This window comes from Patella vulgata, chromosome 4 (genome assembly GCF_932274485.2).
Source record: "Patella vulgata chromosome 4, xgPatVulg1.2, whole genome shotgun sequence".
NCBI lineage: Eukaryota > Metazoa > Mollusca > Gastropoda > Patellidae > Patella > Patella vulgata.
The window spans coordinates 46959166-46982629 of NC_065882.2; the positions used below are offsets into that span (position 1 = coordinate 46959166).

A 23464-nucleotide genomic window follows, 5' to 3' on the forward strand; every position below is an offset into this window, starting at 1 on the left:
AGTGTTATGGTCTAGCGGACCAATAGTGAAACTTTTAACGAAAAAATTAATGTTGTATGCGGAAGTCAAATTAACTCATCTCTCAGGGGGGTAAAGGGGGTGTTCTTAAGAGATGAAGGAAGGGTCGGGGGCAGGGCTCGAACTAGGGGGTGATGTGGGTGAAATAGTCTCCCAACCATCGCTCATTTCACCCTATAACGTCCCTAGGACGAAGTTGAAGTTGCCCTTATGTCGCTGTATATTTATTGAAGAGCGAAGTTATTCTAGAGACAGATTTACCGTACATAAACAAACACATGTGGCTTGAAGGCAAATGTGAAAATTAGACAGGTTGTGAATAAGATTGGGAGACATATTTCTACATATGAGAAACTAGGCAAAACTATTTTAACTGTTATGTTAAGATAATTTAAAACCATCTAAAAATAATAATAATTCAAAATATAATCAAGGAATCTAATTATTTTGTGTCCATTAGAACCTCTATTTAACTCCAAAAATTGTAGCCAATCAGCAATGACCCCATTAAACATGGTGGTGGATACAATATTTTCTTGTGGTATTAAGATCTATCAACGAAGACAGGCTTGTCCTTGTCTGCGATATCACTTATGTGGAAGCAGACGTTAAACACCAAGAACTACTACTACAGGCTTGTTTTTGTTCTGTATACAAAGTAACTTTATATAAGATAAATACTAATCATAGAAATTTGCATATAATGCCATAATTTGTGCTTGAACGACTATGAAGGCCCAATATTGGTATGTCCATGTTTAGTGTGGACCGCAGATGTCAACATGTGTTTATTTTACTAACCATCATCGACTTACACAAATGGAATTTGAGTTTGCACTATATTGTATGTAAATAAAGCTAAAGTAAAAGAACGAATTTGTATCTAAATAAATGACTTTTTTGTCTGTTCTTTATTTGGGAAATAATTTTGTTGTCATTTACATAGTGTATAGGCAAGTTCCCCATTGCTTTCTATCTTAAATTTAAATTGAAACAACTAATAATTTCTGAAATCTACCTCAAAAATCAAAAGTAGCACAGCTATGTGCCTTGTCTCCAGCTATGTCAAAATGCATCATATGTTAAAATCCGATGATTATTGTTAATATTATGTCATTTTTTAAAAAAATCGACAACTTCAGTGATTTCGGACATTTCGCATTGTCACAGAACGCCCGAAATAGCTTTAATCTCCAAGTCACACCCACTTTACCAATAAAACTGAAGACATTGTATCGATCAGACATGTAGTTTCTGAGATACAATCAAATTCTAAATAAAAAATAATAATAAGAAGAAGAATCTTAACAGAAACAATAATGTTTTGCACAAGCTACGCAGTGTGAAACCCTAATTAAATTTAGATGGTGGAACAAGATTGAATGGTACCATTACTGTTGCTATTTTTGAAATCTGATCTCTCCTTGTAGTCTCCCTAGGTCTCCATCACTTCTCCCTATTTTGCCTGTAGGGAGAAATCACTTCTCCTTAAAAATTTATCCTATTTTGAGCCCTGGTTGGGGGTCTTCTTAAGCAGTGTTTTTGTAGACATCTGAAGTTAGTTGACTTATGCACGAAAGTTGATTGTTGTACGCAAAAGTCGAATTAAACTTGAAATCTCGACATTTTGTCGGACCCGCCACCCCCATGGGAAGGGGACCCGCTACTGAAGAATCACGGTTCAGAGTATATTCAAATACCAAAAATTCGACCATGAGACAGGTTATCCAGAAATAGGAGACGAATTCAACAACGGCCTATTGTGTTTATTTACAAGGCTGTTAATGTAGATTTTTCACTATTTTTCGTATTCAGTTCAAAATGGTGACCATCAGCTGACCTAAATCAAAATTCTGCTCTGAACATTTTTTAGGGATTCCTTTCAAGATGGTGGCACTTCCGGCTCGATCAACAGACTTCATATTTTGTGTACATATCAGCAATTTCTTAGCTAGTACAGAAAAAACAATTTCAAGGCAATCTGACCTACTTTTCATCGATTTTTTTGAAAACTTTGATCCTTAATTTCACCAAGGGGAGATAAGTTAGAAAATTTCTTTCAAGTCGCATCGGCAAGATCTATTTACATTCTAAATTTCATGAAAATCGTTCAAATATGAAAGAAGTTGTCAAGTTCATCTCAACTTCGACATTGAAAAAACGAATTAGTTGTCAATTTTAATCAACATTGGTGCTGTGATCTTACCGGGAAAAGATGGGCTTCTGATATCCAATATTTAAGACAAAATAAACATTTTACCATTGGTACACGAATCGTGTACCATAATGCGTTTCAGGCCCATTCTAACAAGGGACTCGAAGAACGAGGCTAGACATTCAACAAGTCATGTCAAACGGTGACGGCATATTCATATCGGGAGAGTATGTGCAATAAATACTATGTAGACTAGAATAACCAGACGCTAGAAATTTTCATTGGATTGAGACTTCAGACATATTTCGCCGAAAGGAACTGATTTGAAATTAGAGTAAAAATGGAAACGATTCAATGTAAATCAGTTTATACATATTCCTAATACATTATTATATGTGTTACGACCCATTTGCGTCAATTTCTAGGTCTAAAATATTAGCGATTTAGCTCCTTTAATCCACAGTCAAAATTTCAGAAAGATCACATGGTTAGATTCTAAGATATAAGGTTTGTGGGAAAATAACAAAAAAACAAAAAATAAATAAAATAATGATAGACTGTAGCAGCACTAACTGCAATTTGTGGCTAAATTTCCCCCCCCCCCCCCCTATTAGACTTAAGGACTATTTTTGAGAGAATTAATGTTTCCAGAGTATTTAAGATATTTACTTTTTACACACATCATCAAACATGTCGTGTCTGAATGTTTAGACATGATTACAATGTCCTTGTAAAACTTAATTTGTCACCATGCATCCCAATTTCTTGATCTATAATTTACCACTTGAATCAGGTAAATGGTTAACAATATATCAATAATTAATATTGGTACAATAATTCAATTATAATACCACAATCAATACAAGGGTTCCATTAAACGAGACACTTATGTTTTTCAATTGTTTTTCTTTAATTAGACATTTTACTGATTATATATTGATATTTGTGCTATTAATATAACCAGAAGGAAACATATTAAATTGATATAGAATGGTTCACATAATAGAATAAACCGACTGATAATAAAAAAAAAACAACACAGATTTAATTTTGTCTTTTTATGAGGCAGATTCTATCAAGATATTGAAAAATGAAATTACTAAACCTGGCAAAATCATTAGGTTTCCCTTAACCGTGTATATATAAAGATGATAATAACACAGGACACAATTATATATGAAACGTCGCCATAAATAAACTTCTAAGTAACAGGTATTCCAGATAAATGTGTCATGTTATTCTCATTCAGTTACTAAATGTCGTTTAAACAGGGGTGTACATATTGATTTTGCTTGGGGAGGTGTTTAGCAAAAATGAGACCGATTGATGCATAGACCCCAATACAAGTGATGCATCCATGAGCCAAGCACCGCAAGTGAGAGCTTTCTAGAAGGGGGTGGGGGGGCAGAAATTTTTTAATCTAGAGTCCCAGAAATGCTATTTCCTGGACTTTGTGGAAAGATTTTGAAGTATTCTGATGGTCAGAAAACACTTATAACATGAGTAAAATTGAGTACTACGCATGGAAATTCATGTTATTTATTAAGAATTTTGCAAGTAGGTACAAAGTACTGTGAATCTGTGACAACTTATGAAAGTGATAATTACATCATTTACATGAAGCTATATCTTTGATATACTGTTGTGGTGAATATGCATGACATTAGCAAAGATATGATTATGTCCTCCTACTTTTATCAAGTGTCTTCGCTTAGTCAAGTTTGAACACGGATCGGTTATTTTGTTAAGATCAATCGTGTCTGTCAAGTCACGCTCACAGTATTGTGATATCCAATCAAATCAATTATACGTATACACGGATATATTCATACATATATTAAGTATTTGGGATTTTTCCCTCCTATTTTGGCATTGTTTGTTTATTTCATTAATTCATTTAGTCACTGATGCATAATTTTGAGACCAACTTTAGTGACTGCACTTATTTTGTGGCTGACTACCCTCCCCCCCCCCCCCCAAAAAAAAATGCCCCTAAATATATATTGATGATCATCTTTTATGACTAAATACATAATTTTATGATCATTTACATTTTTTCCAATCCAATCCTGATGAGTAGGACTATCTTAATTGAATTTGCTTTTCATAGTTGCTCTATTAGAAATTAGTTCCAGTTTTTATTATTATGCTGTCGCCCCTGTCTGTGTGTGTGTGTGTCTGTGAATCGCCTACAGGTGACAATTCTTTATGGATTGTCTTGAAACTTTGCATACTTATTCCTTATACCGTAAGGAACATACCCATTGATTGTGGTGAATGTCCAACCTCCAGGGGCAGAGCCATGCCCATTTTCTTTTTATGTATCTGTGTGTCACTTATAGGCCGCAATTCTTAATCAGTCATCTTGAAAACTTTTGATACTTATTCCTTATAGCCTAAGGCTTAGTGCATACCCCGTGCATGCCCGACCCCCTGGGACAGAGCCACACCAAATTTTTGTGTGTCTTGTGTTTTGCCTACAGGCCACAATTCTTAACAGATCCTTTTGAAACTGTGCATACCTATTCCTTATACCCTAAGGATGACCCCTATTGGTGTTTTGTGATTGCCTCACCCCCTGGGGCAGAGCCACAACCATTTTTTCTTTGTTCCTCTGTGTGTTGCCTACAGGTCATGATTCTCAATGGATCGTCTTTGAACTTGGGATATGTATTCCTTATAGCCATTTCAAAGTGCTTATAAACAATTTCAAAGTAACGAAACAGCTTTAACCTGGGTTTATGAAAATTGATAATAGAATATGTACATTTTTAATTTTATTAGATTTATCTGCTGCTTTCGACATGGTGGATCCTTCTACTCTTCTACGTAGACTTCATTTTAAATTCGGTATTTGTGGCTCTGCATTAAATCTTCTAGAAAGCAATCTTGTGGGTAGAAAATTGTGTATTTTAGTTAATTGTAAATCGTTGTCTTAATCTGTTTTGTCATCTGGGGTTCCTCAAGGTTCTTTTCTTGGTCCGATTTTATTTACCCTTTATACTTCACCATTAGGTGATATTGTTGGAAAATATGGTCTCAGCTTTTATTTGTATGATTTGTATGCCGATGATACTCAATTATATATTTCATTTACACCTAATTGTCCATTTTCTTTCAATTTATCAAAATTGCAACTTGAGAACTGTATTAGTGGAATTAGAAAATGGATGTCAAAGAACTTTCTAAAATTGAATGATGATAAAACCGAATATTTGTTATTAGGCTCAAGGCCAGTGCTGGTCAGCGCTGTTTTAGTTATCAAGCACCTGTTTTATGGAATAATCTACCATTTAGTTTAAGATGTTTATTTAATCAGGCTTTCAACTGACTCTTGTATACAGTCGTTAACATGTCCATAATCTTGTTGTTTATTTATGATTACATTGTCACTTTGTATAGTGCCTCTGAACATGTTATATATGAAAGGGCGCACTATAAATATGATGTAATAATAATAATAATAGCCTATCGTTTACAGGCCGCAATTCTGAATGGATCAGCTTGGTACTTGGCATATGTATTTATTATATGCTGTAATAATAATAATAACCTAAGGACGACAACTGCATGTCCCAACCACCAGGGGCAGAACCACGCCCCAATTTATCATTCACAGGCCGCAATTCTGAATGGATCAGCTTGGTACTTGGCATATGTATTCCTTATAGCCTAACGGTGGCAACTATTGATTTTGGTGAATGCCCCGACCCTTAGAGGCAGAGCCACGCCCAATTTTTGCCTTTAGCCCCGAAGACCACAATTCTGAATGGATTATCTTGGAACTTGGTATACTTATTCCTTATACCCTATAGACAGCAACTAATGATGTTGGTGCACGATGTTTTGCCTTTAGCCCCGAAGGCCACAATTCTGAATGGATTATCTTGGAACTTGGTATACTTATTCCTTATACCCTAAAGACGGCAACTAATGATGTTGGTGCATGATAATCACCCCCCCACCCTTTCGGCGGTGCCACACCCATTTTTGGGTTGATATTTTGTCTGTAAATGATATACAGGTTGCAATTTGGATCCAGTTTGGAATGATCCAGCATAGGGTTGTACTTATATATATTTGTCCATGTCCAACCCCTGTTTTATGTCTATAGGCTGGAATTCTAAATGGATCATCTTGGAACTTGGCATATTTATTTCTTAGACTGTAATGATAGCAAATATTTATTATGGTACATGTCCCACACGCCAGGGGTGTGGTACCACACCCACTTTTTTGTTAGTTTTTATCTGTAAATACTCTACAGGTTGCAATAATTAACAGATTTTGTTCAAATTCAGGATATCAATCATTTCAATAACAGGTTGGTACCATGGACGTTATTATTATAAGGTCCATGGTGGTACCTATTTATATTGTTCCATAAACAAACCCCAGGAGAAGAGCCACACCCAATTTTTGTATTTATCGGCTGCAATTCTGAATGGATCATCTTGAAACTATGGATTTTTATTCCTTATACCGTAAAGACAGCAACTATTTACTTTGGTGCATGCCCCGACCCCCTGGGGCGGTGTCACACACACTTTTTTGTTAATATTTCGTCTGTAAATTTGGCAAAACAAACCCAACATCTAGACTTCTTTTCCTCTTGTCATATTACAGTCATTTCATATTTCATTATCTTCATTTTAAAAAGTACAAGGGATCTTTTACGTGCATTCCAATGTCTACACGGGACCTCGGTTTTTCGTATCATCCAAAGGACTAGACAGCTGTCCTTGTCAGGCCCTCCATCCTGCATCACTGACAATATCAATCAAAGCAGGAATGTGGACATATATTGCAGTGTTAGCGATGCTCTCGTTGTTAATATTTTGTCTGTAAATAATCTACAGGTTGCAATTATTAACATATTTGCATCCAATTCAGTATGATCCATCATAGGGTTGTACCTATTGCAATTTATATTGGTCCATGTCCATCCCACAGGGGCAGAGCCTTGCCCAGTTTTTGCATATTTTGGTGCATGTTCCGACCTGCAGGGGCGGTGTCACACCCACATTATTTTGAAAAGTACCATATGAATCAAAGCAGGAATGTGGATGTATATTGCAGTGATAGCGATGCTCTCGTTGATAATTCACATGATTTCGATTTTATGATCATTAGTTGATGTGCAATAATGTATGCACATTTAATGGAAATTCCTAGTATTAATATCTGTAAAAGATATGAACTGAAACATGGCCCAGAGATATTTTCTAATCATACTGAAATCTGTTGTTTTAAAAAAAACTATCGTGTTATTTTACTTACGTAGAATTCAATACCACTTTATTATTGGTACATCAATTTCTGTGACATATTTCTGTTCGGGAAATCCACAGTGGTGCTATTTTAAACTTTTATATTTAATTATACCTTTGAGGATTGACAATATGTTTTACAGATTTCTCAGGTGGCCTTAGATATACTTCATTGTCTTAATCTCTATAGAGAATGTGAGTTTACTATAAACAAAAAGTCTCCAAAAATGTTTGGCATGAAAAATGTGAAAAATAAATATTTTGAAACCGTATAAATATCTTTATTGACTAAATGTCAACTAAGTGTTGAATTTGTGCAACTCTCTTTTTTTTCTGGATAAAAAAAAATTCTTAATGAAACCTCAAAGCAAGGGATTTTTATGTCACTTTTACACCCTGTGTAACATCCAAAAACAAATTGGATTTTAAAGCTTTAAAAGATTTAACGATGATGTTAGCCAGTCCATGTGTATAGGTTGAAATATTGGTTGCTGGAATAGAAGAGAAGGTAAAGAATTTTCTTTCATTTTCTGCTTGGTAGCAGTAATGGAAAGTTGGTACCTGAAACCAAGTGTGTGAGGAGTTAATGAACTCTGGCATTACAATTTGATCAATAATCTAGACTATAGTTTAGTAGGATACGATCTTTATATCGGCCTGAAGATGCAGTGTACCGTGATGGCTCCCAAATGCTTTGATTCAACACTAATAAAGAGCCCCATTTGATGGAATCATCTAAAATTACTTCACCATTGCATGTTGACATTAGAGAGTCTCAATGGTAGAAAATTCTATTCTCTACTGTCAGAACTAGATAGAAGAACATTACATGCTGAAAAGATGGTTTTTGTCAAAAAATTTGCTGATGATAGAGTAACTATCCTACAGGAATAACAAATATGACCAGTTTTGGCTAAAGGATTCTTATGGGCCAAAAAATGAAAATTGAGTTGTTGATATACTCGGATTCTACATTTAATTCTGAAAAAAATAAGACATTTAACACAAAATTGTCTCCAAAAATGACGAAGTTATGACTATTTTAATGTTATATGGTTGGAAATGTCCCACAGCACTTATACTGAAATACAATGCTGTGCGACATGCAGGTCCTTTAGCCAGAGCCACAAATAAGATCATTCATAAAATACATTTAGGTGTACCATAAGTTCTTAAGTTAAAATACTGATACAATCTTAAGAAAATGTGAGTAAAATCAACAAAACCATGAACAAAGATTCAAATTTGGTATTATTTTTTATGAGCGAACAAGATCTCGAAATTGTTATCAAAGCAACTTCATTAGGCCGTATGCATAATTTAAGTTAGAATTGATCAATTTGAATCCTTTTTGGATGTTACTGAGTCTGGTCTATTTTATTCTGAAATATTGCTTCTGCAAGAAAAGAGTTGGTGTTCTAAAGATTTATTCTTTTAAAGTTAATGAACCCTTCAAATGTTTCTTTTCGAGATCAAATTTTCACAGTGTTGTAGTTTGCAGGGAATTAACTATCTCTTAAACGACAATCAGATACTTTAAAATATATGTATGTATTAAATAGATTGAAATATCTTTAGGTTATGTTCATTATGAATTATCTTTTTCAGTAAATAGTCTTTTCTTTTTTTCTTGAAAAATGATATGTGATTTATTTCAATTTTAAGAGGGTGTTTTAAAGATCACACCTAATATAACCTGATGATAATAAGTCTGCTCATTTCTTTCCTTTCATTAAAGAAATCATTTGTCAGTCACTAGTTGAAATACTTTAGTGATCATTCACCAGATTCAGAAGTAAGCAGCATTATCGAGGTTGTGCCACACAGATTTGATTTGTAAATAGCCTTATTGACGTTACTTTCTTGAATACTACTTTTTTTACATTCTTATGCTCCGGTGTCCAAGAATAGATCTAATTATTATTCATTTAAGCTATCTCTTATGAACAGTAAATTATATGTGAAAGTCATAGAGCTGTCTATGGGTGCTGAAATTAACATTCTAATTCCTGTCTGCTTTATTATTAAAGACTACATAAAACCAGATACTTGCTTTGCCTTGCCTAATTATGTCGGCTTTCTAGGTTGACGCATTAATCAGTCTTAATATCTAGCTAATACATTCATTAGCAAACTTCTAGATTTCATTCAGAAGCATAATTTATGAACCAAACCTAAAACATGAAATTAAAGAAATACTTTAGGTGACATAAGTAGCACTGGTAATAGTAAGTGCAAGGGGGCTACACCACACATAATTTACACAAAACAAATCTAGGGACAAGATACAATACCCAGAAATCACAAACATATGTACATATCAATTAAATTAAGTGAATGGATCCAAGGGGCTAGACATAAGTGCCTGTAGGGGTTTTGTTTTAGTTAATTAAAAATTATTTTTAATTATATATTTTTAAATAAAAATAAACACACTTGTATGGATATACTACTTCTGAATTTTATTAAGATGCTACGTTTCAATACACATACAGGTATCGTTATCAAGCAAATGATGATTAATTAACAAAAACGTGGTGCAATATGAAGACTTTGGAAGTCATATAGCAGATAAAACAATAACAACAAATTGATTAACAAGATGAAAGATATAATATATAGACAAAAGGTAGAAACCATTTAGCAGATAACACAATAACAACAATTAATCAACCAGATCAAAGATAACAATTAGAAACCATTTTGCAGATAAACCAATGACCACAATTAATTAACCAGAACAAATATATAGATAACAAGTAGAAACTATTTTAGCAGGTAAAAAGAAAAAAGGAAAAAAGAACAGAAATTTGGGGGGGGGGGGGAGGGGACATATTAACCACACACTAATTAGGGATTGAGTAAATCTACCTATAGATTTGGGAGAAAATGTCCCGAGTCTCTGTTTAATTTAGTGTGTTTATTTTTAGTGAAATCTATTTCTATATGTCTTGTAAGGATTATTTTTAAATACCTTACCTAGATTATGAATTTTAAATTAATTACAAATAGACAACTGTGGATAATCGTTGTATATTGTGTTGGTGCGTTATTAAATATTCGTAATAATGTTATATAAATATATTTTTGCTTTTAGACCCTCTGGAAGTTGTATTCAGATGTGTCAAAGAAATCGAAGGAAAATGGAGTAATAAAGTCATCAAAATCGAAAGTAAGTAACGTCATCGAATCATTAGAAATTAGCCTCCTCACGGCCATGCCCTCTTTGGTCTCTACACATACCTGGTATATAATTGTGTAGGTTATGTCGTGTGTAATTGTATTGCCCAGAAGCGATATCTTTGCTTAGGGATGTACCTTACTATGTTTTATGTAGGGATTTAGCCAGAAGGATAGTGCCCCATTTAGCATATTTTCCAGTTCAAAGCAATACGATCTTATAGGTGCAGTGTTCTATTTACATTCGTGGTCTAGTGAAAAAGGTCAAAAATTTAAGCAATCACAATGTGATATTATTTTGTATTCTATCAAGATATTTTGATCCTACTTTTTTTGGCTTGGGGCTTGAGTTTGCCTTTGGTTGTAGTGGAGGTGAGGTTAATAATCTATCAGTTTTTAGCCCAGTATATTCATGTTTGAAATGCTTAGCTTAATTTACTGTCATAATAGTAAAGTATATAATGCTGTATAGACAATTAATTATAGATCTGAATGATAGTGTCAAGGTAAACAGTACTCACGAGTATTTGATTTATTGCCCATTTATTAGTTAGTTCTTTCCATACCAACAAAGGACAAACCTGGTTAATTTGTTAAAATATAATGCATATTAGAACACTCCATGAACTGTCAACATGATATCTAACAATAACTTGAGCAGAAGATAAAATCTACCATAGTATAGAAAGTTAATGATCCCAAGGTATTAGAATATTTAGAAACTGTAAAAACACATAATCGGATATTAAAATCCAAGCACGTCATTCGTGTAATTATGAAAGTGAACTAAATTTAGTTTTTAAACAAATATAGGTGTATCCACAAAAGCAACCGAAACAGGTTTCAGTCGTTCGGTTTTTCAATCATGGCCAATCATGTGCAGAACATTAAGCATGTAGAATGTGGTTGTAAGGAGAAACAATTACTAGTTTTGGTCCATATACAACCTAATAAGTGCAGTGCAACCAAATGAACTAAAATACTGTATCAGAAATTCATACTGGTAATTAAATTATTTATTTCATTTTCTAGGGTGCAGAATTAAAACTGTTATGGCAGAAGTGTAGTTCAGATAACCATGTATTATCCAGTACCGCATGTCTAGTTTTATTTGAATTAGTTTGCAATAAATCAGTCGACTTTAACTATGTATACCAAAGCCTTATCAATATAGTTCCATCAGCAAGGTGAGCTCTTAGTAACTACCATGCAAGTTATTTGATGTAAGAATATAGTTGTCTCCACCGTTCATCTGTCCATTCACAATTCTACCAAGCACTGTACAGGTGTTTTCAAGAATTCTTGATCTTTTATCTGTGGATTGCTTAGTTAAGCTAGAGGACAGGGTTCTTAATCCATTTTGAAACCAACCGGCCAGAATTGGGTCAAATGAGGTCCCGTAGGAAATTGGTTAATTATAAGCTTAATATTTTAATGTATGTTATTACCACAAAAATAACGACAGGTACACCTTTTGAAAATTTTCCATATTTAATTCACGTACCAGCTTAAAGTTCATGTCATTGATATTCCAGAATAAAAGTTTTTATTCATTCGTTGATGAAAGACAAACGGCACAATTGTCAGGTGACAACCGTAATTGAAATTGCTTTAAAACAAAAATTCAGTACAATTAAGATATAGTCTTCAATAAGAACGACAATATTTTTAAAATTAAGCCTTTGTAAGAATGTGTATAAAATAAAAAAAAGTCATAACGGTAAATGCTATTTACAACTGGTTTATTGACCTAATTCCAACCATAGGTGTACAGGGAAATTTTTGACTGGGGGGGCGGTGGTGGTTGGTGCCCAAAAAATGTAGTTAGGTTCTTAGTATGTTACATAATAATAATAAATTTGCTGTTAAATTGGACACATTCAAGAACACAATATCTTTATACAACTTTTACAAAATACAATTGTGTGCCCAAATTTTCCCAGCATTTGGTGCCCAAAATGGGGGGGCGGCCGTCCCCCTCCCCCCCAGCTCGTACGCCTATGATTCCAACCAATATGTCACGTGTCATTGGAATTCGACATTGGAGATTCTATCAGGAAAATATATTATTAATGACTGTTTCTCAGTGTATTTGGTGTTCTATCAGGGGATTATATTAAATTTACCTAACAACTGGTCAGTGAATCCATCAATGTATGATTCAGTTATTATTTTAATATCTACCGGTATCTGGAAGACACTTGATTGGCCAACCATGCCAAGATCGTCTTCTTTTGCCACATGGGTTATTTTTACTAAAGCAGCTTAATAATCAGCAGGCTTGTTTTGTTTTTTTACCGGATTATCAAAATTACTGTTAAATTAAATGTGCTAATTAGGCTACTCAGATTATGAACCACATGGCCGATTCTCACTAAGGTATGACTGTTGTTGTGGCCAACAAGCAAGTTGATTAACTTCTTAATTAACAAGTAATAATTAACCTGTTGTAATTTAGCCGAAACTAGATTGATTATTTATGATACCATAGTGGCCGGTTCATTGTTTTACCAATCGACTTGATTGAACTTCAAGCGGCTAAAGCCGACAAAAAACAGACAATTAAGATCCCTGCTAGAGGGGGAATCCTACAAGAATACAGACCAAATCTGTCAGTCTCTCCTTTACCATTTTGGTTTATATATATATATATACAGCTTCTAATTGAGTTCAAATGTAGTGTCAGTGTTTATTAAAGGCAGAGATTCTAATTGAGTGAGAATGATTAAATTTCGCGTATATCATTACAACAATGCCTTGACTACGTTTAATAAGGCGCAATTCCAATAGTTTCACTACATCACAGTACTTTGACTAAGTTCAATGATGAACATTTTTTACGTGGATGTTTTGGGACATGATTTGATATGTGTTTATTTGGTGCAATGTCTATTTTCTGTCTTGTACTCAGGTTTATCTTGTAGATTTTTGTTATGTGTAGTGCGGTCCTCCTGCACTTACTATAGGATTCAAATTGAGTGAGAGTGGTGAAACTTTTCTGCTCAAGTATAGATGAGCAGTTAGATTGCTTGATACCTTACAAAAAGATAACTATATGCAAGTAATTAGTTTGTGTCGTCTATTATTTTGTGATCAAGACCAGGGTTATTAGCCTCACCGCTAGGTTATTTACCTAAAGAATCATAAAGCAACAACTTTTATCGACTCCTCGAATGACTCTAGCAACCTATATTTCATTAGCTGGCAACCTACATTTTGAATGTGTATGTATGTTTGCTGTGCTGCTTTAAGCTGTAATTCTCAACAACACCTCATTTCATATACATGAGTGACAAGCGAAAATACTATCCTGTTAATTTCAATGCCAATTAGTGAAGATATGAATTTTAAAGACTGAAATTAGAACCCAGATACAAATTATGCAATATATTTCTTTAGTTGACTGCATATTTGTGTAATATGTAATCCAGAAAATGATAGTATTAAATCATTTTTATACATCCACATTGAAATGTGGTTGTGTCGTATATTGTCGTCACCCCCGTCCGTCCGTCCGTCGGTCCGTCCGTCGGTCCGGTGTCCACAATTGATTGTGGACGCTATAGAGACTAAAGTTAAGGTCATGAGACGAAGAAGTCTATTGATTTTCAGCGATTTCCGATAATTACTGTCAGAGTTATGGCCCTTGATCACTTCAAAAAATCTTGTGGAGGCTCTAGAGGCTAAAGTTAATATTTGATTGACTTTAAATTTATACACAGTGGTTAAGGTCATGAGATGAAAAAGTCTATTCATTTTCACTGATTTCCGATAATTACTGCCAGAGTTATGGCCCTTGATCACTTCAAAAAATCTTGTGGACGCTCTAGAGGCTAAAGTTAATATATGATTGACTTTAAATTTTTACACAGTTTTTAAGGTCATGAGACGAAGAAGCCTATTCAATTTTCAGCGATTTCAGATAATTACTGCCCTTGATCACTTTGAAAAATCTTGTGGATGCTCTAGAGGCCAAAGTTAATATCCGATTGACTTTAAATTTATACACAGTGTTTCAGGTCATGAGACGAAAAAGCCTTTTGATTTTCAGTGGTTTCAGATAATTACTGCCAGAGTTATGGCCCTTGATCACTTTGAAAATTCTTGTGGACACTCTAGAGGCTGAAGTTAATATCTGATTGACTTTAAATTTATACACAGTGTTTAAGGTCATGAGACGAAAAAGTCTATTCATTTTCAGGGATTTTCGATAATTACTGCCAGAGTTATGGCCCTTGATCACTTTAAAAATCTTGTGGACGCTCTAGAGGCCAAAGTAAATATCCGATTGACTTTGAATTTATACACAGTATTCAAGGTCATGAGACGAAGAAGCCTATTGATTTTCAGCGATTTACTGCCAGAGTTATGGCCCTTGATAACTTTGAAAATCTTGTGATGCCCTAGAGGCTAAAGTTATCATCCGATTGACTTCAGATTGATACACAGAGTTTAAGTTCTTGAGACGAACAAGTATATTGATTTTCAATGAATTTTTATGACTTCAACAGCTAAATCCATAATATTAAAAGTTTCGTATACTAAACGTTAGCATGGGGCAGAACTTTATAAAAACCAAACAAATTCTAATGATTTTCTGATAATGACTTTATGAGTTGTTACTCTTAATCAGATTTTAGTGTATTATAAATGTTTCATTACCGAAAAAAGTAAAAATATGCGACAACACTTGTTGACAGCCCGGACGATTTAGCTGCTGTGATCGTATGTTTTGTTGCCTGGCAACCTATCTTTTACAAATTGGTAGATGTATATTGTGAATCAGATATGTAACTGAAATCTGTCGAATTGATATATGTGTTTTAATATTGAGTTTTAGATACTTTTTATTTCAAAAATGACTTCCTTCCTTGAATATTGATCTTTTTGGATTTTTCGAGATTGATCTTATTACACATTGTATTAAACGTCTTTGAAAACTTTGTTTTCCTCTCACTTAACATTTCGTTGATTTTCTTTCATTATTTCTTCCTTTTGGGATTCGCAGTGGTGTACAGAGGTTTGGTGATGCCCATCGGACCAACAATTTGCCCCAAGAATCAAGTATAGGGCCTAACACTCAGACATTTTAAATATGTAAAGTAGATGAAATAAACTATTCATTCTATTAAGTATGACAGCTTGTACAACCAATTTAAAAGTGATAATGCCAATGGTATTTGGGTATTAGTATCAAAGGTATTCAGTACCATTAGTTTAAGATCATTTATCAGAACTTGTATCTTTTCAGGAGTTTGTATGGAGTTGCACTAGTGCTAAAAGAGTTACTTGTACTTCAGGCATTAGACAAAGAAACAACTCTGAATAAGTATACCTGTCCTTTTGGATTGAGGTAAGACTATTATGTTTAGCAGACCAGATTGCATTTCTCTTAGCCCTCATTACTACTGATAGTCTAACCTCTACTCTAGCCAAACCTCTTTATTTGTATTCAGTCACAAGCACAGTTAAGTTAATATTGTCCATGACATAATCCTGGCTTTAATAATGCACAGAATTTTGGGAGCCAGAAAACCTTATAGTCAATTTCCAACCAGCGATTAGTCACAATTATTAAAGATTTTTGTGAAAATTAAATGTAGAAAAAAAATATTTGATAGTTATTCCAACTAAAAACCAGTTCTCTGGAAAGTCTAAATCAGCTGATGTCTGTGGAATATTGTAATAAAATTGTTTATATTGGTTAACATATCTGTCAAATACTCATTGTAACTCAATTTAGCAATTAGTCATTAGAATCACCAATATCTTTTTCTCTGGTCTATTCTTGAAGTGCTCCAGGAAGATAATTTGGTCATTAAGTCATTTGTAAAGTAATAATGTTACAGTGTGTATAAGTACTATCAATAGAGAACTGACCATTACCTTCAAATTATCACATATTATGGTCTTAATACTTAACAGCATAATCATATAATCAATGCCACCTCACATGACATTTGCTCCATAATAAGAAAATAGAAGATCCTGGGGTTAAGTACATGACCTCAATCTCTATACCATGTTTACTACTGCCATATCAAACCCTCACTTCTTACTCTGTGGACACTTACTATCAATAAAGTGGCATTGTCAACCTCACCCAAAAAATAAAATTAATTTTGTTTATCATATAATTGGAAAAACCTTAACCAACTAATTATCTAAATACAAAGCCTTTAACTAGTTACAACAAAAGTTTGTACACTTATGACTGCTGAACCAGTTGAAAGCGATTTTAGAGTTTGAACAAGTCATGAACAAGTCATAAATATATGATCCTATCTGTATTTTATGGATAGCAACAAACGGTGCCCCTTTTAGCTACTTTGTCGGTATTATTGATTTTCAATTTTAATATGTTGCTGCCTAAGAAAGATTGATTTAGTGACTTTCACATATCACTGAATAATTATTTCACACAGTTGTTGCTTTACACAAAAGTTTGTGTCTTTGATGCAAAAAGTTCAGTTTTATTGCAAAAAAGACTGTTTTAGTTTTGCTTGAAAAAGAAAAGGATCAATGTCTCAAGCAAAGTTTTTTTAATCTTTGTTAGTTTATTCAGTATATAATAGTAAAATATTGATATCTGTGACCCGTTGTGTCTGTTTGAATCTGCCCAACCAAGGAATGTAAGTTTTGAAATAAAGCAAGTTAAAGATGTCGGTATGTTCCAAAACAAAATCACATAGCAACCATGTCGTTTATTTGCTATTTTGTCGTTTAATATTTCATTCTCAAGGTTTTCGGAGGGTGCTGAAGACAAAAATCGTAGTAAAAATTTGATCTGACATTTGTTTTATTATATAAAATGGCATATTCACATTTTCTTTGATAGTGTTATAATTTAGAACAAATGAGAATAGTCCATACATTAGTAATCTATGTTTTGTATATTATAATCTTTGGTGAGAATAACTTCAGTTAATCGCGTCAGTCAATTAGCACCTTAGTGCCAGTGTTCAGTTGATTAAGATTGTTGATTGTTTAATCAAGTTTAGTTTCATGATCATCAAAGAAGCCATTACAGGACTGAATGAAAATAAGGTTTTGCGTGTACAATAGGTCTATTTTTATTATCAAGTACCGTAACAGTATCAAAATATAAATCCCTGACAGAATGATAGAAATTTCAATTTCATTTGAAAGAAATGATTACGTTGACTTTCGTGCATTTCGGTGGCGGTGTAATGACACAAATAATAGCAGACTCTAAAAACATCGCTTTCTGGTTGTTCTCATTTTTCCGACCCATAGTGATAAGCGTCAGTTAAATGGGAGTCGGCTATCAGTAAAATTCTCTCCAAAAAGAAATTATTGGCGATTTTGTTATTTCCATTTAGGTCTATAAATTATTTTTTTTAACATGAAACGAGATACATATTCAGAAACAATACAAAACTGCGGAAATGCACTGCTGTTTTTATTAGAGGTAACCAGTGTATGTTAATAACAGGCCAATTGCCTACATAAACAGTTTATATGGGCAGCTTATCTGACGGCCCCATTTCACTCGCAAAGAGATACACCGTCAAAAGAGAAAATGGACGTTTTTGATTTTCGTCTTAATGTAGCACTATTGTCGTTGCGACATTGTTTTTAAATTTATAGACAAGGAATAGAGAAATAAGATACCTTTATATTTCATTAATTAATATCTTTGGCAAGTTAGTAATTTCAAACATATTCACATATATAGTGTGCACTAAATCAACTTAGTCTGTAATTGACATATTGTTACATAAAAAGAGCTCTTAAACCAAAACAGGTGTCACAATTTACCACCAGAATTACACGTGAGTGGAATTATTCTAATTGCATCATTTGACTTAAAGTAACCAATCGTATCGTTAATTGCACAAGTTCAGGGCCATGAACAGGCTTCCTGTGCATGATAAACGTGGTTGCTATATAAGATACCTATTTGAACCTTTCAAGACAGGCTTCTATTAGGTTCCAGAGAGCTTACATCTGAGTAGCTAGTATTGTTATCTATTATGCTTGCATACCTGTATTCAGCTATATATATATATAAAATATGTAGAAGCAAACTGTCGCATTGTTATTCCTGGTAAGACAGACGTCTTAAGAAACTGTAAGAAGTAAACACACAACGTGAAGCAGAAGTAAAGACAGCTAGAAACAAATTCTAGACGATCACAAGGCTACAGAAATATGTAGTAAGAAAAGATGCATGGGTCGTACGTAGGATGTGGCGACCAGTTTTAGTACTGTGTCCGCTCTCCACGTCAGACAAAAGACTCATGGTGCTACATATATAATGAGTAATTTCTCCACCAATCCTCAGACATTCAGCAATTCGTCGTTGCATGCTCCTAATCAACCGTCCAATCACGATTTGGGGCAATGACCCACTCCTCTTGCAGTGCCAATTCTTGCAGTGTTATCGGTTGACGTTGATGTCGACGAACATGTCCCCCGATCAAATTAAACGTAACACACTAAAGCAAAGATAGGCTAAACAGTAAATATTATGCTAGAACCGATAGGAAAGCAAACATGGATAGATAAACCAGCACGCGGCAGTTTTCATCAACCCTTCCTTGAAGTGTCAAATTTTACAATGAACCCCTCCCACATGTATGGCGCTATTGCGTGTCGCATGTGCAGCTCAGTGGTTCTGTGTGGGCGATAAGTTCTTACGCAAAGCATGTCAAATGTCCATGACTATTTATCATATCGCAACCTACAGAGGTATTTGCATTTCAATATCCCCTACTTTTTTTTGAAGAGTATATAATAATAATTGCTTGGATTAATGGTTTGTCGACAGCCTTATTATTGGTAATTATCAATCAATTAATCATTAATCTGTGATAATTGATTAGTATTATTCAATGACATGATCCGCTTGTTTATTAATTTACAGAAGTTGCATGCTGATACATGTTTTTGGCACTCAACGGCAATCTAGACACAATCAGAGAGGCTCGCATTTACCCCCCAAACCAAAAATTATCGCCAAAATCAAATTTCTATTGTCAGCTTGAGCCTCGAGACAGCAATGATACCATAAATCTTTGCACGGGATGTCTGGCCAATCAGCAAATGAATTGTGTACACTCATAGCAACAAGTAAGGTTTGTTTATGTGTTGTGGCAGTTTTAAGATTCGTTTGTATTCGTTCAAAATGAATTCATCTGCAATACTTTGGTCATATCTATAAACCCAGAGATTTGCTGCTTCACAACAAAGCCAAGTATTAGGTATAAGGATTGAGCGTAGAAAATTAACTAATTTCACTGAAAATTTTGAGAAAAAAGACAGATTTATAAATGCGGTACTCTTACAAAACGTCCAAATAAAGGTGCTTTAAAATGTTTTATTGCTATTTTGATCTTTTGGGTCGATAGATACTGTATTTATAGACTCATTTTTGTGCATTAAATCAATATTAACACTTGTTTTATGTATAGCTCATTATTAGAATTTGTGCATTCCAACTCATTTTGCCAGAATTGGTCACATTTATTAAAAAAACAACAACCTGTCTTTTAGTACTGGTAGTTTTCAATAATATATTGTGTAGTAAATGGTAATAAATTGGTGTTATTGCGCATCAAACCAGAATCAAAGTGCTATGGGTTTTTGGTTTCTTAGTTGAATTCCATCGCACATCTATGTCGTTTATAATGAGGTAAATTCTGAACGGCTAAATCGTCGCTCCAGTAAGCGATAAATAACAATGTTTGTTAACCCTTTCTTGAACAACTCATAACACTTCATGTTTGAAGAGTTCACATAGCTAATAACATTGTATGAAACAGTATCAATAAAACTTGTGAAACCTGCATGTACCGATCATCAGGATGTAGCCATATGGAAAGAAAAATAAATAATCATATGATCATAGATCTATTCTAGACTTACCCCGAAGCAAGTCTTGAAATCAAAAATGCACCAGCGGATAAAACTGATGCAAAAAAATATTGACAAATTATAATTGTTGTGGAAGACTTATGGTTCTCTATGACAGCTTTAAAGATCTATTTTGACATTCTGTTTTGTATTCAAAAGGTTTCATTAAAATGAGACCAAAGGAATTTGAAGTGTGTATATAGCTATCATAAGACTTGAATCAGATGTATGGTACATCCTGCAGTGGCAATGTACTGCCAATAACACACTAGTTTACAGGAAAATGTAACCACCAATCTAAAACTAAGAGTTTGTATTTCATTTCACAATTGGTAGAAGCTTTCGAAGAACAAATTATAAAAAAAATATTTAACAATATATCGATTTGAATGTCGGGGAAATTAAAATAGTTTAATTTAGTTAGTTTAGTTCCCCTCATAGCACACTGTATGGTGTATGCCCGTCTTCATTAGCCCAGTTCGGAGCAAAACAGTAGGACGTTAAACCCCATTTCATTTCATTTGATTTCAATTTAAAATACCTTTTAAGTAGCATATTGATAGAAAGTTTTGGTTAAATTACAATTTGGTGCACATAATGCAAAACAAAATTCTGGAATCACTGTAATATTTGGATATTGTTTCAAAGTATGTTACCAAAAATATCAGGTATTCGTATTCATAAATTTTAAATTTATATGCAGAAATCTATTTTTAATTACATTCATCTACAAATATTCATAAAGTAAAACCTACCAAAATTGTTGTCTTTAATGGTGGATATTTATGTTGAGCAGTGTTTTTAGCAATATTTTGAACATACATGTGTATTATAAAAGTACAATAAAAGTACAGTTTAATAAGCTTAAATATGATACCATGTAAGATATTTTTATCCATGATTGTGACATGACCAGTTCACCGATAACATCTCTATCAGACTCCTATCAAACAACTACTAAGTGTGTTGCTTCCTGTATTTCTGACATGCTGACATTTATCCATGAAATGAAATAAAATGAAATGGGGTTTAACTTCCTACTGTTCTCCTCTGACTGGGCTAATGAAAACGGGCATAATCCATGCAGTGTGCTATATGAGAAATTTTGCCCGGACAGCGACACTACAGCCTACCCTTATATTGAATTCCAACTGCCAAGGGATCTTTAATGTGCAAGCCAATGTCACATATAAACATTGGTAATACCTGACAGAGATACTGTTGCTATACATTAAATCTGAGAAGAGAAGTAAATTACTTTGTATATAAAATTTAAAAACTTCTAATCAATTATTTAAATAAATCTTAAGCATTACGTAGGCATAATACCTTCAAGTGAATGGATCTACTAGAAATATATTCTTCATTTCACACCCACAAGGAAACACATTTACAATTAATTTAAGATGTATATTGTGAGATAAAGAGATGCCTGTTCTGGTTATAATAGTTTAAAAGTAGATGAAAAATATATTGAAAATTTCAGTCAAATGACTTTATTCTGAGTAAAGTTATGAATGTTTGAAGATTAGACAAGAATAGCCTAGTCTCAGTTTTCCATATTTTTGTTACTTCACCTTAAGAAGTTCAAAACCACCGAAGCAATTTCACCCAAGTTTAATGTTGGTTATACATTTAAGATAGTGGTTAATTGATGGTAATGAAAACTTTGCTTCATTCAGAACCAGAGCAGCCAAACTTAAATTTAAAAAAAAACACTTAACAAATTTTCATATATAAACATACATCACATCGTGGTTATTTAGGGATTCATAAGCAAGAGCTTAATCTCCTTGAATCTGAGCTAAGGGATACTTGGTAAAGTAGTATGGTAAAGCTTCCCTGTGTTCATTGTGAGTCTTCTTTTAAAGGGGCATTATGGGAGATTAGGTAAAGTGTTAACTGTTTTTGCAATAATAGTTAAAAAATAGATAACGTAAATCCACTCTGAACTGAGATATTAGATTTTGAATTTTAGACTAGCTTCGATCATCATTACTAAAGTCGGTACGATAAAAAACAAAGTCTCGATTGTCCATTTATTTATTAATTATTTTTCAAAAAATGTATTCCAATCCGCTAAATATCGCAGGCTAGTGATGGCATTGAGATTTGAATATGGTCTGGATAAGTTAATTAATGTCTAATTAATAATTTAGATAACATATCAGGCCTAAAGAAAGATCTGCAATAAGCAGATTTGGCACTTGCATAATGTATGTTTAATTAAATCAGAAGTCACCTTATGACGTGTTATGAAAGACATATCTGCTTCCTCTGAATGAAAGCATCCAGATGATGCAGAAAAGTAGGATGTTAAACCCCATTTCATTTCTCTTACTAAAAGTGTATCATGGAGTTTAAAAAAAAGTTATATAATCTGAAAATATAAATCAGCACATTGGTAATAGTAAAGAAGAGTTCATTATGAAAATTAAAGATTTTACTACCCATAATGATATGTACAATTTCTGGAGGGCCCAGCTATTAGGAAGTACTGCTTGTATTAAAGCTGATACGCTGAACGTTTGACCAAAAATAAATAGGTATTGATACAGACATGGGCGTCACACATGGGGGGGGGGGTGTCCGACCCCTCCAATTGTTTTTCGGGGCGGGGGTCTGAATATACTTGGACCCCCCAAAAAATTTACATAGTAGGCCCAAACTCCTATTTATTTACAACAATTATTAGGATTAGTTAAGATTCTATCTGTATAAAACCTGTACATATCCCAATATGGTTTATACTGCTAAAATAAAACACAGAGATAATCATCCTGGAAACATGTGTGAAGTGAAAAGTACCTGTGGCCACATGGTGTATGTTTATATTTTTTAGGGGTTTTAAAAAACGGGTTAGGGTTGCGGACCCCCCCAATATATATTTCACGGCTACGCCTCTGGATACAGAGGAAATTTAAAAGGCAATTCAATTATGAACTTGGAGAAAAGTACAGAA

General features: G+C 33.7%; 2 protein-coding genes across 7 annotated transcripts in view; one reads left to right on the forward strand and one right to left on the reverse strand.

Moving 5' to 3' along the window:
* Positions 1 to 23464, forward strand: part of LOC126817601 (focadhesin) — a 310529-nt gene that overhangs the window by 108602 nt on the left and 178463 nt on the right. For 4 of the 5 annotated variants that reach the window (XR_008787793.1, XM_050544678.2, XM_050544677.1 and 1 more), the window contains 3 exons: positions 10541 to 10615; positions 11656 to 11810; positions 15875 to 15976. Coding sequence is in view for 2 of the 5 variants with exons in the window: in XM_050544678.2 (XP_050400635.1) it covers positions 10541 to 10615; positions 11656 to 11810; positions 15875 to 15976 (332 nt within the window). In the remaining 3 variants the exon portion in view is untranslated. The remainder of the gene's footprint in view (positions 1 to 10540; positions 10616 to 11655; positions 11811 to 15874; positions 15977 to 23464) is intronic. The other variant, XM_050544681.1, reaches the window with a different exon arrangement.
* The window catches only part of LOC126817607 (FMRFamide receptor), a 130802-nt gene that overhangs the window by 73410 nt on the left and 33928 nt on the right, over positions 1 to 23464 (reverse strand). The gene's annotated exons all lie outside the window — the stretch shown is intronic.